This window comes from Dicentrarchus labrax, unplaced genomic scaffold (assembly GCF_905237075.1).
Source record: "Dicentrarchus labrax unplaced genomic scaffold, dlabrax2021, whole genome shotgun sequence".
NCBI lineage: Eukaryota > Metazoa > Chordata > Actinopteri > Moronidae > Dicentrarchus > Dicentrarchus labrax.
In genome coordinates, this window is record NW_026136720.1 from 1,669,642 (window position 1) to 1,682,985 (window position 13,344).

The 13,344-nt window shown below is 39.8% G+C and overlaps 1 protein-coding gene across 1 annotated transcript; it reads right to left on the minus strand.

Annotated features, from left to right (window-relative positions):
- Positions 1-428: 428 nt before the first annotated feature.
- On the minus strand, positions 429-10,809 carry ciao2a (cytosolic iron-sulfur assembly component 2A). Its single transcript, XM_051380974.1, has 5 exons — positions 10,627-10,809; positions 9,817-9,981; positions 5,586-5,635; positions 1,926-1,971; positions 429-1,020 (listed from the first exon to the last, which is right to left on the minus strand). The coding sequence occupies exons 1-5, from the start codon at positions 10,652-10,654 to the stop codon at positions 920-922; spliced, it is 390 nt and encodes a 129-aa protein (XP_051236934.1). The 5' UTR covers positions 10,655-10,809; the 3' UTR covers positions 429-919.
- Positions 10,810-13,344: the final 2,535 nt, after the last annotated feature.

Below are 13,344 nucleotides of genomic sequence, written 5' to 3' on the forward strand. Positions count from 1 at the left end.
TATATCTTTATATAGAGTATATATCTTTATATCTATGCACTATGGTCATATATCTGTATATGATCTCTTTCAATGTGTGTAGCATAAAGTTCCTCGATAAAGTAAAGCTTTTATTTGTATTTTTATTTGTTTTATAGTTCGGTTTTTACCTCTATTTTTAAGTTTTAAGCTGTGTTAACAGTTTGTTTCCCCGGTGTAGGATCAATAAAGTTTTTCACTGTAAGAATTTGATCCATTCAGTCCGGTAACATTTGGAGAGCCACACAATAAAACCATTTTATCCCCATTCAGTGAGTGGAAAGCTAAACTGCAAGTTAGCCGGTTCAGAAGTCTTTAATGCTCGTTAATCTGCAGTTAACAATAACTGTAAAATAATGATTAAAAACAACAAATTTGACTGAATCAACAACAAACACGACCCAACAGCGTCTGGTTCTGTAGCTTTTAATATCGGTTTCTTTTTAAAACAATCACGTGTAAAATATTCATATTTTCACTTATAATATGAGCGATTTGATGGATAAGTGCATTAACAAAAGGACAGACTTTTAAAAACAGTCCACACAGGAAAGGATGAAAACGCTGGCCCTCGTCTTCCTCGCCTGCGTCCAGCAGGGAACCATCACAAAGTCAACACACACACACGTCTGTGGCTTTAATCCAGCGTCCATCCTGGTTCTTATTTACCTCCCAGCATTCAAGCTCCTCACTGGAGGCTCTCTAGAAAATCCTCCAAACACCTGCGAACACCCCCGAGCCGACACAAGCCTCTGCCTTAAGACAGACGCTCTGAATAATATCCTGAGGCACTGTAGAGACACACACTCTCTTCTCTCTCTCTCTCTCTCTCACACACACACACACACACACACACACACACACACACACTGCGGCTCCACGGCGGTTGCAGCTTCCTGTGTCAGTCATCGGGTTCGGTGACGCACTGCTCCACGATCTCCCTCAGGTTTGGATTCTCCATGGCGGCCGCCACTCGCTCCTTATCATTGATCTGCTTGTTAACTGGAGACAGGATTACAGTGAGACCACACACACACACACACACACACACACACACACACACACACACAGACACACACACACACACACACACACACAGACACACACACAGACACACAAAAAAAAAACGTGCCATGAATCAGAAAATAATCAGTTTTTATAATCTTTAAATATGTGATATGCCTCCGAATCGTGTGATGCGTCCGAACAGCGGCATCGTTATCGCTATCATCGTTCGCCAAACATTCCACAACATTCTTTATCCGGGTAAAAAGAAAACATTTCTGGGTGAAGACGTTCATCTGGCATTTGGATAGCCTGTCGCATCGAGGTGAGATAATTATTCTAAATGATCTAAATTCTATAACTACTTGAATAACCTGTAAACTGTTCGCTGGAAGTATCTGAAATTTGTTTTCTTATCAAGGCTAGTTGCGTTTCCACGTGGTCGTCTTATCGCTATACGTTTGATGATTGCACGTGATTTTCTCTCGCATTGTACACAGCCAAACGGACAGAAAAACGCAACCAAAAATTGCGGACTCAATACTCAAAATAGTTCATTTAGTTTAGTATTTAGTTCCTTAAAGGAGTGTTTAGGCTGTAGTTGTTTGATTACAACCCCCTTGCCTCACCCTCCCTTTATAAAACGTCTCACTCTAAGGTAACGAGAACACAACAATTCTTATTATCAGCTGATTAAACACTAAAGCAAACATATTCCTGACAGTAGATCCTCCTCAATGTTTCAGCTCACTGACCCGTAAACACTAACGTTGTTCATATTTCTCGCTGCCAGTGTGGACAACGTCCCACATGACTCAGAAAATTACCTTAGTGGGAGGTCGTTCGAATCTAAAGAAACCATTTGTTCCATAAACATAAAAGAATAAATAAAAGACACTTACTATCTTCCTCCGTGGAATGGGTTCCCTCTGAAATGTAAATTTCCAACTGACAACAGAAAGAAAATACAACTGTTTGTTTATTGCGTTGTTTATCCAGCTATTATTCAAGAAATTCAATTAAGAACAAAGTAAAGAGTATTTTAAATGTCAGCTGTGCTTTTAAAGAGAAGAAGGTTAATGGCAGAAGGAAAGATCAACAGAGAAATGGGACCGTCACAGCTCAGAGAACAACAAATGTAATTATTAAAATCCTGCGGAGGGAATACGCTGAACACAACAATAAATATATCACAACACAGAAGCTACACTGGGTCGTCTCTGCTGGTTCGGGACCTTAATCCAAAGACGGGAAACTTTAAAGGTTATATAAGGGATTTAAAACATCAGCAACTCTCTATATAAAGATATAGATAGATATAGTCCAACACAGAGTCCAACACAGAGTCCAACACAGAGTCCAACACAGAGTCCACAACACAGAGTCCACAACACAGAGTCCAACACAGAGTCCACAACACAGAGTCCACAACACAGAGTCCACAACACAGAGTCCACAACACAGAGTCCAACACAGAGTCCAACACAGAGTCCAACACAGAGTCCACAACACAGAGTCCACAACACAGAGTCCACAACACAGAGTCCACAACACAGAGTCCAACACAGAGTCCACAACACAGAGTCCAAAGTCAAAGCTAACATTAATGCTAAGCTAGTGGAACATATTGTCTGTTAGCTTGGTTGCTAACAAGGATGAATTGCTAACAAGCTAATGTAGCAAAATATTGTCAGCTAGCTTAGCATTAATGTTAATAATAATTAATACTTCATTCAGACTCCTGAAACCTCAACTTGCTCGCTAACGTTATTGCTAGCAAAATACTACGTTAGCTTCCCCAGCTAACGATGCTAACTTCTGTATTCTGTCGATGTTAGCCAACAATAAATGATGCTAACAGTACAAAGCTAACGATAGCTTTCTGCTAGCTGAGAGTGATGTGAGGGAGGGGCATCCAGCTAGCTAACTGTAGCTAAGCTAACTGCTGTTGTCTGGCTGTATCTTGGCGTTGCATTGTGGGTCTGGCGTTGCATTGTGGGTCTGGTGTTGCATTGTGGGTCTGGTGTTGGCTGATGGCTGATTTGTAAACAGCGAGCTAGTTATTAGCATGGAGCTAACGGTCCAAATACAATATAGGAACATTGCAGATAGAAACGTTATTCTAAATATGACTGTCAGTTATTTTCCATATATATAAATATCTAATCAGTGGAGCGTGAATTGATTTAAAGTCTGAGCTTGATTTCAATAGATTTTATCTCACTACTGTTACGACGTCAGGCTCTTTGCAGCGAGCAGATGTTCCTGATAGAAAACACTCCTCGACTCAAGAGGCTACTCATCGCGGCTCTCCACCTGCCTCCACACACCGTTTGTTTGATGGCCGTCCAAGAACTCCTCTCTCCACGAACCCTCGACTGAAACTGGGTGGTGAATAAAGAGCTTATTAGCTTTACTTTCCGTCCTGATGGTTCACAGAATACTGCAGAGCTGCGCTCTTTGAATTGTTAATGAAAGAACAACCGTTTCCTCTCATCGACTCCTCCGCCTCCCTTTGTTGTCTGCGGGAGCGTTTGATTTGTTTAGTCATGTTTGTGGGTTTGGAAGTCAACTTTAAACTTGTGCTGTGCGAGGTAAAAAGTTCATGGAAACGTATAAATCAAATCACCAGCAGCTGTTAAATCATCCTGCCAGGAGGAGGAAGAGACCTGAGGCGAAGGTACTGGGGGGGTACAGGTGCCTGGAGGTGTTTTAAAAACTAGAGTTAGTTATAGTTTGGTTGCTGATGTGGCTGTTCACATTTACAACCCTTACAGTCAAAAACCTCCTTCTTAGAAACATACTTTAAGATTCAGTGTGATTCACACTTTTCGGGGTAAAATTAGTGTTTGTGTCTCTGGAGTCTGGTGGAGAGTGATAGTGATATTACGGCTGTTTGTGGTTAAACTAAAGGTCTATCTCTGTAGGGATCCTTTCCATAATGCTGTCAGACACTGACAATAACAACCTGAGTCTGTCAGTGGAACAAACAACTACTGTTAGTGGAACAAATAACAACTACTGTTAGTGGAACAAACAACAACTACTGTCAGTGGAACAAACAACAACTACTGTTAGTGGAACAAACAACTACTACTGTTGGTGGAACAAACAACAACTACTGTTAGTGGAACAAACAACAACTACTGTTAGTGGAACAAACAACAACTACTGTTAGTGGAACAAACAACAACTACTGTTAGTGGAACAAACAACAACAACTGTTAGTGGAACAAACAACAACTACTGTTAGTGGAACAAACAACAACAACTACTGTTAGTGGAACAAACAACAACAACTACTGTTAGTGGAACAAACAACAACAACTACTGTTAGTGGAACAAACAACAACTACTGTTAGTGGAACAAACAACAACAACTACTGTTAGTGGAACAAACAACAACAACTACTGTTAGTGGAACAAACAACAACTACTGTCAGTGGAACAAACAACAACTACTGTTAGTGGAACAAACAACAACAACTACTGTCAGTGGAACAAACAACAACTACTGTTAGTGGAACAAACAACAACTACTGTTAGTGGAACAAACAACAACTACTGTTAGTGGAACAAACAACAACTACTGTTAGTGGAACAAACAAATACTGTTAGTGGAACAAACAACAACTACTGTTAGAGGAACAAACAACAACTACTGTTAGTGGAACAAACAACAACAACTACTGTTAGAGGAACAAACAACAACTACTGTTAGTGGAACAAACAACAACAACTACTGTTAGTGGAACAAACAACAACAACTACTGTTAGTGGAACAAACAACAACAACTACTGTTAGTGGAACAAACAACAACTACTGTTAGTGGAACAAACAACAACTACTGTTAGTGGAACAAACAACAACTACTGTTAGTGGAACAAACAACAACTACTGTTAGTGGAACAAACAACAACTACTGTTAGTGGAACAAACAACAACAACTACTGTTAGTGGAGGCACAAATACTAACTAATATGTTAGCATATTAGCCATTTCAGCCATTTTAACGAATATCTTCTTATCCAACTCTGTGAACTAAAGATTTATTTCCACCAAACCAGCGTTGGTGATGTTGGAAAGTCTAACAAAGACGGTTTTGGTGAATTTAATTCTGTTTCTTTATTTGATTATCTGCTAGGTAAAATCTGTGGTTTTGTCCCTGGAGTCTGGTAAAGTACATTTCATATATAACCTATAACATATATAGTTTTTCTTCTGCATCGAAGTCATCCAGTGAGAGATGTCCATGGATGACTGCCCCAAGAGGAGAGGTAGAGAGTCGGGACAGGAGGTATTTACTGGGGCCATTAAAACAAACTCTTCATGTTTAACTGTAAATATTTCTGTCACAATGTCGACTGATGACCAGCAGCAGTATCAGACGGTGAAAACCCTGATCTGGAGAAACGGGGACACTGTTCCTGAGAACAGATGCTGCTGTTGAAATGTTTAATGATGTGAGCACCACAAGCCAAACTGCATTCCCCCCCCCACTGGAAGTTATCTGAGGAAATGTGTGTTTTTAAAGGGTTAAAGTTGTTGTTCTCGTACTCACCTTGTGTTTAAATGGCAAACATCGCTGCAGCTTCACTTGTAAGCACAGACCTGCAGACACATAAAACGTCTCCGTCAGCCACAGAGATTCTGATCACAGCCAGGTTTCAGGACAATAACCAGCAGATTAGAGGAGATTGTGTCAGATTTATCGATGCTGCATGCTGGGAGATTATGTTGCAGAGAGCACAAACAAACAGTGAGCCGGTCGGCAAAACGTCGGCAAACATACAAAGCTCAGCAATTAACACCAAGTTGTAATTCCAGCATCACTCGCTGAGGGATGTTGGGGCCACAATACACACATATCTATGCTGTTTGGTTACCATGGTAATTAGGACCTGGTTCAACTAAATCGACGTTCATATCCAAACATAAGATGGAAAAACAGTCTCTAATGTCCAAGCTGACCAATGACACCCCCCCCCAATTAGTTGAATCCGCGCTAGTTGGCTGTTTTTCGAGATGGAAAGTCTGATCTTTTCAGAGCCCAGCAAACGCACCACAGGTCATGTGACAAGCATGAACCAATCGGCTCCACGGGGACGACTGCGTTGGGTTGAAAGGTCGGCCGAACTGAAGTCGAGGTTTTAGTTTCTCAACAGAAACTGAGCGATGGATTCATGGTGCTGGTAATGTTTGTTGACTTGTAATTAAATAAGTCAGTGAGGTTTAATGCTAAATTACCTCTTCATCTTCATCATCATCATCATCATCAGCAGCCGTTCGTAGGTTTCGTGAAGACAGACGGGAAGGTAGCACAACCTCCTGAGCATTTTCCAGTTTCTTTTCTCAGTGAAACCAGCGTTTTGTTGCTGCAGTTGATTGTCAGACTCCTTCATGTGTGTTTATATTCACGTTGTTTAGTCACACAGATGTGTGGAGTGCCTAACAAATAAAATATAATGTAGTTTCTGATCCCAGATGGGGTTTTTACAAACGCTATATACTGGCTGGTTTTTCTGCTGTGCAGCTGCAAAGCATCCTGGTCTATTTCCTGCTGTAGAATTGATTTCTCTTCCCTCTGATGGACTCCTGCCTTCTGTGTGATTTTGGCCTCCCTCTCCACACGGACAGACACCAAATCCTGTCGATTACCTTTGATGTTTCACACACTGCTTTCAGACTCAGCTGGAAACGGCTGATTGTTCCAAAATGGACGTAGCGATGAGGGTTCGATCCGCCAGCAGCTGTCCTCCTCTGCAAAGGGTCGTCTGAGACAGAAAGCTTCCCTCCTCCGGCACGCGGCCGGAGCCCCAGAGAGGCCGGGATCACTTCAGGACGCCGTCAATTACATCTCGACAATTCATCCTATTAAGAACGAGCTCCTGGGGGAGAATCTGTCAGTTCATTCATATTCTAACTGGATTATTAATGAGTCTACTGGCTCTTATTAGTGTGGGATGATAATTTAGTATTGTCTATATTTCCATATAAGTGAATCATGATTAATGTCCAGTATAAAAGATCAACCAGATCCTAAAATCCTCAATAACACACAGACAGTGAACGGAGAAATATTACTTTACTTATGAAAAGGAGCAAAAAAGAAACTAATAAATATCTGAGGACAGAGCTCATTATGTCTCTGCTGTAGTCTGAAGTTATGTCAAACAGTAATATTAACCTCTCTCGGCTCAACAGCTGAGCCTCTATCCCATAATAATGATCGCACACTGCCCTCCAGAGGCCGACCGCAGTAACTACACTGACAATGAAACCATCCACTCAGATGAGTAAATTAAAGTTTTAATCACTTATAAATCATCACCAATTATTTGACCACTGACCCGTAAACTGTAGATGCTGCAGTGTGTCTTTGTGTATAAACGTAGTGAGAGAGTCTAATTAATCACATTAAATCTGATTGTTTCATTAAGAATGAATTACACTTACTTTCATTAGCACAATAAAACTATTTTAACATTAAAAACTGTCAGCTGTGGTTTACAAAACTTTACTTTAATAAATACAGAACCTAATGTTTTAGATTTTTTGGTTAAAGCTGGACTTTTATTATATATTTTACCGAATAAATACAAGTTTTTATCATCGACAGAAACAATTTTAGTTGTATTTAGCTAGCACTTTCCTAGCATTAGCTAACTTAACATGTGCCTGTATATGTTGTTTTATCTTTTAAGCATCTTAATAATGTGGTTGAGATTGGAGCACAGAGGAAGGCTCAATTACATACAGTACTTGATAAATATGTACATGTGTTTGTGTATGTGTGTGTTATATCTGTTGTCAGTTGTTTGTTTGTGAAAAAAAATTAAATAAAAGATAAAATTTAGCAGATAAAATGAGAATAAAGCTGTGAGATAAGTTCTATGTGACCCTAAAACTACTCGATTTAACAGTTGAAACAGTTGAAGCATTCGCATTTGAATTGAACACGTGTATAAAAACCTGCTCGCTCATTAACAAACACGCCACAGAAACAAACTGCGACTCAAAATGTCGGTAATTAAAGTGTCTAATGTGAGTGACAAGAGAATAATGTGGATTGTTCAGCGCTGAGAATACAACGCTCATTAAAACCAGAGTCTGGCTGCTGGACTCGCGCCCACTTAGTAGCTCGTAGCTAATGGACTACTGAATCCAATTTACTCTGTGTGTGTGTGTGTGTGTGTGTGTGTGTGTGTGTGTGTGTGTGTGTATGAACCACAGCCAGGTTTTATATTTATCCTCCTAACATCCGTTTAGCAGGAAAAAAACTCAGTCAGGCTTCAATTTTCCTTCCTGTTGTTTTGTGTCCTGAAAGGGAAAATGTCTCTGCTGCCAGACGCAACACAAAGACGTGTTAACACACAGATTTGAATATATGAATAAGCAAAGACGTCGTTTGTATCACGTGTTCCCGCGGTCGCACACGCTGCTTCTCTCGAGGAAATTACAGCTCCAGTCCAACTCTGTAACCTAACAACCGAACGTGCTGACTCTGCTGCTGAAAGATTAGACTGATCACTGCCAGCAGGAAGGAGGTGAAAGGTCAAACCTTCAGTTGCACAACCAGTCACACCACAAAACTTCCTGTCTTTAACCTCGAGTGTTGGATTAACTGAGTGATCAATACTCCCATTATCAAAGCATCAATCAAACTAATAACTAACAGCAGTCAACGTCAGACAACCTGATCAGCCTTCAGCAGTGAGCTAGTGTTTCTGTAGTGGAGACTAAACGTTAACAATGATCCATATCAGCAGTTTGAATCCAACTAAAAGCTCCCTGCACCAAACTCCCTTTAAGAAATATCACATTTTAACAATTCCTAACGTGTTCGTAACAACACGTAACTCTAGAAACACGAGCTAAAGGCCGTCATATGTCCACAGTCTGACTGTCAATACAGGATCAATATCATCCATAAAGATACAGTGTATACTGATCAATATCATCCATAAAGATACAGTGTATACTGATCAATATCATCCATAAAGATACAGTGTATACTGATCAATATCATCCATACAGATACAGTGTATACTGATCAATATCATCCATAAAGATACAGTGTATACTGATCAATAATCAATAAAGATACAGTGTATACTGATCAATATCATCCATAAAGATACAGTGTATACTGATCAATAATCAATAAAGATACAGTGTATACTGATCAATAATCAATAAAGATACAGTGTATTCTGATCAATAATCAATAAAGATACAGTGTATACTGATCAATAATCAATAACGATACAGTGTATACTGATCAATAATCAATAACGATACAGTGTATTCTGATCAATAATCAATAAAGATACAGTGTATACTGATCAATAATCAATAAAGATACAGTGTATTCTGATCAATAATCAATAAAGATACAGTGTATTCTGATCAATAATCAATAAAGATACAGTGTATACTGATCAATAATCAATAAAGATACAGTGTATTCTGATCAATAATCAATAAAGATACAGTGTATACTGATCAATAATCAATAAAGATACAGTGTATACTGATCAATAATCAATAAAGATACAGTGTATTCTGATCAATAATCAATAAAGATACAGTGTATACTGATCAATAATCAATAAAGATACAGTGTATTCTGATCAATAATCAATAAAGATACAGTGTATACTGATCAATATCATCCATAAAGATACAGTGTATACTGATCAATAATCAATAAAGATACAGTGTACACTGATCAATAATCAATAAAGATACAGTGTATTCAGATCAATATCTGTGGTTGTCCCCAGACTCACCGATCAGTGTAGCCAGTGAGCAGTGAGGGACGGTCGGGGAGAACTTGATGATGATGAGGTACTCGTCCTCGCAGAGCTCTTGGACCTCCACACATTTCTCCGTCACCACGTCCAGCTCCTCCAGGGTGTTCGGCTTCTCCGGGTCCCGGATCGATCGGATCACGTCTGATAGAGGGCGGGAAACGAGATGTGTCGTTGTTTACTTCAATTAACGTTAAAGTAGAGTTCAGAAAGTTAGTCGTAACAAATGAGTGTCTGAAAGTACTAATCCCAGAGCGTCACACCAAACTCCATTCAGAAAACCATCGATTTAAGATCTGTTCCAGCACTAATCCCAGAGCGTCACACCAAACTCCATTCAGAAAACCATCGATTTAAGATCTGTTCCAGCACTAATCCCAGAGCGTCACACCAAACTCCATTCAGAAAACCATCGATTTAAGATCTGTTCCAGCACTAATCCCAGTATGTGTCATTCACTACCAACACACCAAACTCCATTCAGAAAATCCTCTATTTAATGTTGCCTTCAATAATGGCACCAACTTCATACAACGAATCTTACAATAAACTTATTGATCCGGCAACAACTGATATAAAGACACTTGATACAAATCATACTTTGATAACAACTTTGGCGCCGTTTCGTTGAACTAACGTACTTATAGTAGACTAGACTAGAAGTCCTCTACGGACGTTTTAAGCTACTAAACACGAGAACGCTTATTTCAGCTCCTTTTTGAATGGAGTCTGGTGCGCCGTTTATCTCTCCACCGCGGCAGCAGTTCCGGTACCGTTCCCGCGCCTCACCGTACACTTCCAGCGCTTTGTCCTCCATCTTCCCGCTCCTCAGGACATCCCTGTTGTTCAGTCCTTCAGTGACAGTCAGCGACTCCAGGCTCAGCACCGGGTCCACGGCGGCGCCATGATACCGAGGAGCGACCGAGGAGCAACTGCGACAGACACACCGACACCAGCACCGACCGACCGACCGACGGAAGCGTCCCTGTCGCAGCCAATCAGCGCGGCTCACTCACTTCCGCTTCCGGTATTTTAGTGTTCAGGGAAAAGTAATCGATGAGTGATCGAACTCTGATTCTATTTCTGGATTGGTTTTATTTATTCCTCCAAAGATGATTGTATCTCCAGTGTATTTAATTAAATTAAATTAAATTAGATTAAATTTAATTACTATTATTATTATTATTTAAAATAATAATAATAATAATGTTACATATAATAATATTAATAATAACATCAATTAAAAAATTACATGGTTTTATAATATTATTATTAATATTATTAATGGTACAATATTATTAATTATAATATTATAAAACCATGTAATGCATTTTTTATATATTATTATTATCATTATTATTATTATTATCCATTAAACTAATATAGTGTCCAATTGATACAAACTAAAAGTGCTGAATAATAATAATAGTATTTTATCATTGTATCTTTTTGTATTTATTATTGTTTTCATTTGATTAACTATTTTAAATAATTGTTGACTTATTTATATGTTAGTTGTAAAACTTCAGTTAACAGACTTTTATATAAGTTTTTACTATTTTACTATTATTTGAAAAAAAACAACTTCCCTCTCGGGTGAGTATCTGTGTCACTCACTCACTAGTCCTCGGCCTCCCTCTTTCCGCTTTGTGTACAGAGCATGGTGAGGAGCTTTCTTGTCTTGATATCTGTGGCTTCTATCTCCTCCTTTGGCCAGCTTATGATCCCAACAGGGTATCTGATGACAGGTAGTGCGTACATGTTGATGGCTTGGATCTTGTTCCTGCCATTCAGCTGACTTTTCAGAACCTGCCTTACTCTCTGGAGGTTGTGGTTGACTTCCTTGTGGCTTCCTCATGGTTTCCATTAGCCTGTGGGATACCAAGGTACTTAGCATCCCAACAGTATTCCGCCCTTGTCCATCTTGTGCATAAAAACACCAATATGATTGTTGAGAAACAGTTTGTTTGGCCCTCAATTATTTTCCATATAATAAATAATAATATACAATAAAAATACCAATATATATATATATATAAAATAAAATAAAATAAAATAAAACTTCCCTCTCGGGGTGGTATCTGTGTCATCCTCAAGCTCGGGTCCTCTACCAGAGGCCTGGGAGTTTGAGGGTTCTGCACAGTATCTTAGCTGTTCCTAGGACTGAGCTCTTCTGGACTGAGGCTTCTGATGTTGTTCCTGGGATCTGTTGGAGCCACTCCCCGAGTTTGGGGGTCACTGCCCCGAGTGCTCCTACTACCACGGGGACCACGCTCGCCTTGACCTTCCACATCTGCTCCAGCTGTTCTTTCAACCCTTGGTACTTTTCAACCTTTTCATGTTCCTTCTTTCTGATGTTGGCGTCTGCTGGTATGGCCACATCTATCACCACCCGCCTTCTTCTGCTCCTTGTCTACCACCACTATGTCTGGTTGGTTGGCCAGGACCTGTTTGTCAGTCTGGAAGCTGAAGTCCCACAGCACCTTGGCCCTGTTGTTCTCAGCCACCTTCTGTGGTGCGGCCCATTGGGATTTGGGTACTTCTATTCTATACTGGGTACAGATGTTCCTGCACACTATTCCAGCCACTTGGTTGTGTCTCTCCATGTACGCTGACCTGGCTAGCATCTTACACCCTGCTGCTATGTGCTATACCTGATATATGAGGTACACCTGTTTATCTACATTCGTTCAATAAAGTGCAGTTTAGCCAATGAGAAACTACTATTTTCCGTGTCCATGGTATGTGTTAAGAAAGTTGGACTACGTTCTCCAGAATCAACTCACCAGTGACATTCAGAAGCTGCCAGCAAATAATTTGTGTTCACGTCACACAGGTACCGTCCTGAGTCTGGACACATGAGTCCGTCTCATTTACATTACTGATCAAAGTGTTTCCTCTGATCATATGCTGAGCTGTAAATGTTCCCTTCTACTACTGACCTGAAATCTGAAGTCGTGATCTTCAGGCACAGAGTGAATAAATAAAAGATAAAAAGCAACCAGCTGAGCTGCTGCTGCTGCTGCTGCCAGTCCCGGTCCCCAGTAGAGTCCGAGTCTTCCCCGACTTCTTGTGTTTTGTGTCTCAGGTTTGGGCAAATCCCTCGCTGCTGTAAAGAGACCAAACTAATCGGTGTCATTCATACAAATCAAACTAAATACCCACAACAGATCTCAGTATAACTATACCTATATATAATCATACAAAGCTAACCACAAGTAGGTACAGCGTTCTCAGATATAATGGATGGAACTATACCCTGCCTTCCAAACATTATTTTATTGAATGATGACTCCTCTCTTGCTCTATCCAAATCAAATAGATATTTTCTGTGGAATAAGTGCAGAAAATGGCAGTAATGAGATGGAAATATCTGCATATTGTAAGCTTACTTACAACTTACAACAACACTATTTATCATCACATTTATTTTATCATATTGACAATATGTGAATCCAAATCCAAAAAAAGCAGACCTCTAGGACCGCCTTCTTTCATTTACGTAAT

What these genes read in the sequence shown, in the direction of transcription:
- ciao2a (XM_051380974.1), bottom strand. Translation starts at nt 10,654, where the DNA reads ATGGAGGACAAAGCGCTGGAAGTGTACG. An exon ending in GTTTGCCATTTAAACACAAG is followed by an intron (nt 1,972 to 5,585) that starts GTGAGTACGAGA and finishes TTCTGTTGTCAG; the next exon opens with TTGGAAATTTACATTTCAGA. An exon ending in CCATTCCACGGAGGAAGATA is followed by an intron (nt 1,021 to 1,925) that starts GTAAGTGTCTTT and finishes TCCTGTCTCCAG; the next exon opens with TTAACAAGCAGATCAATGAT.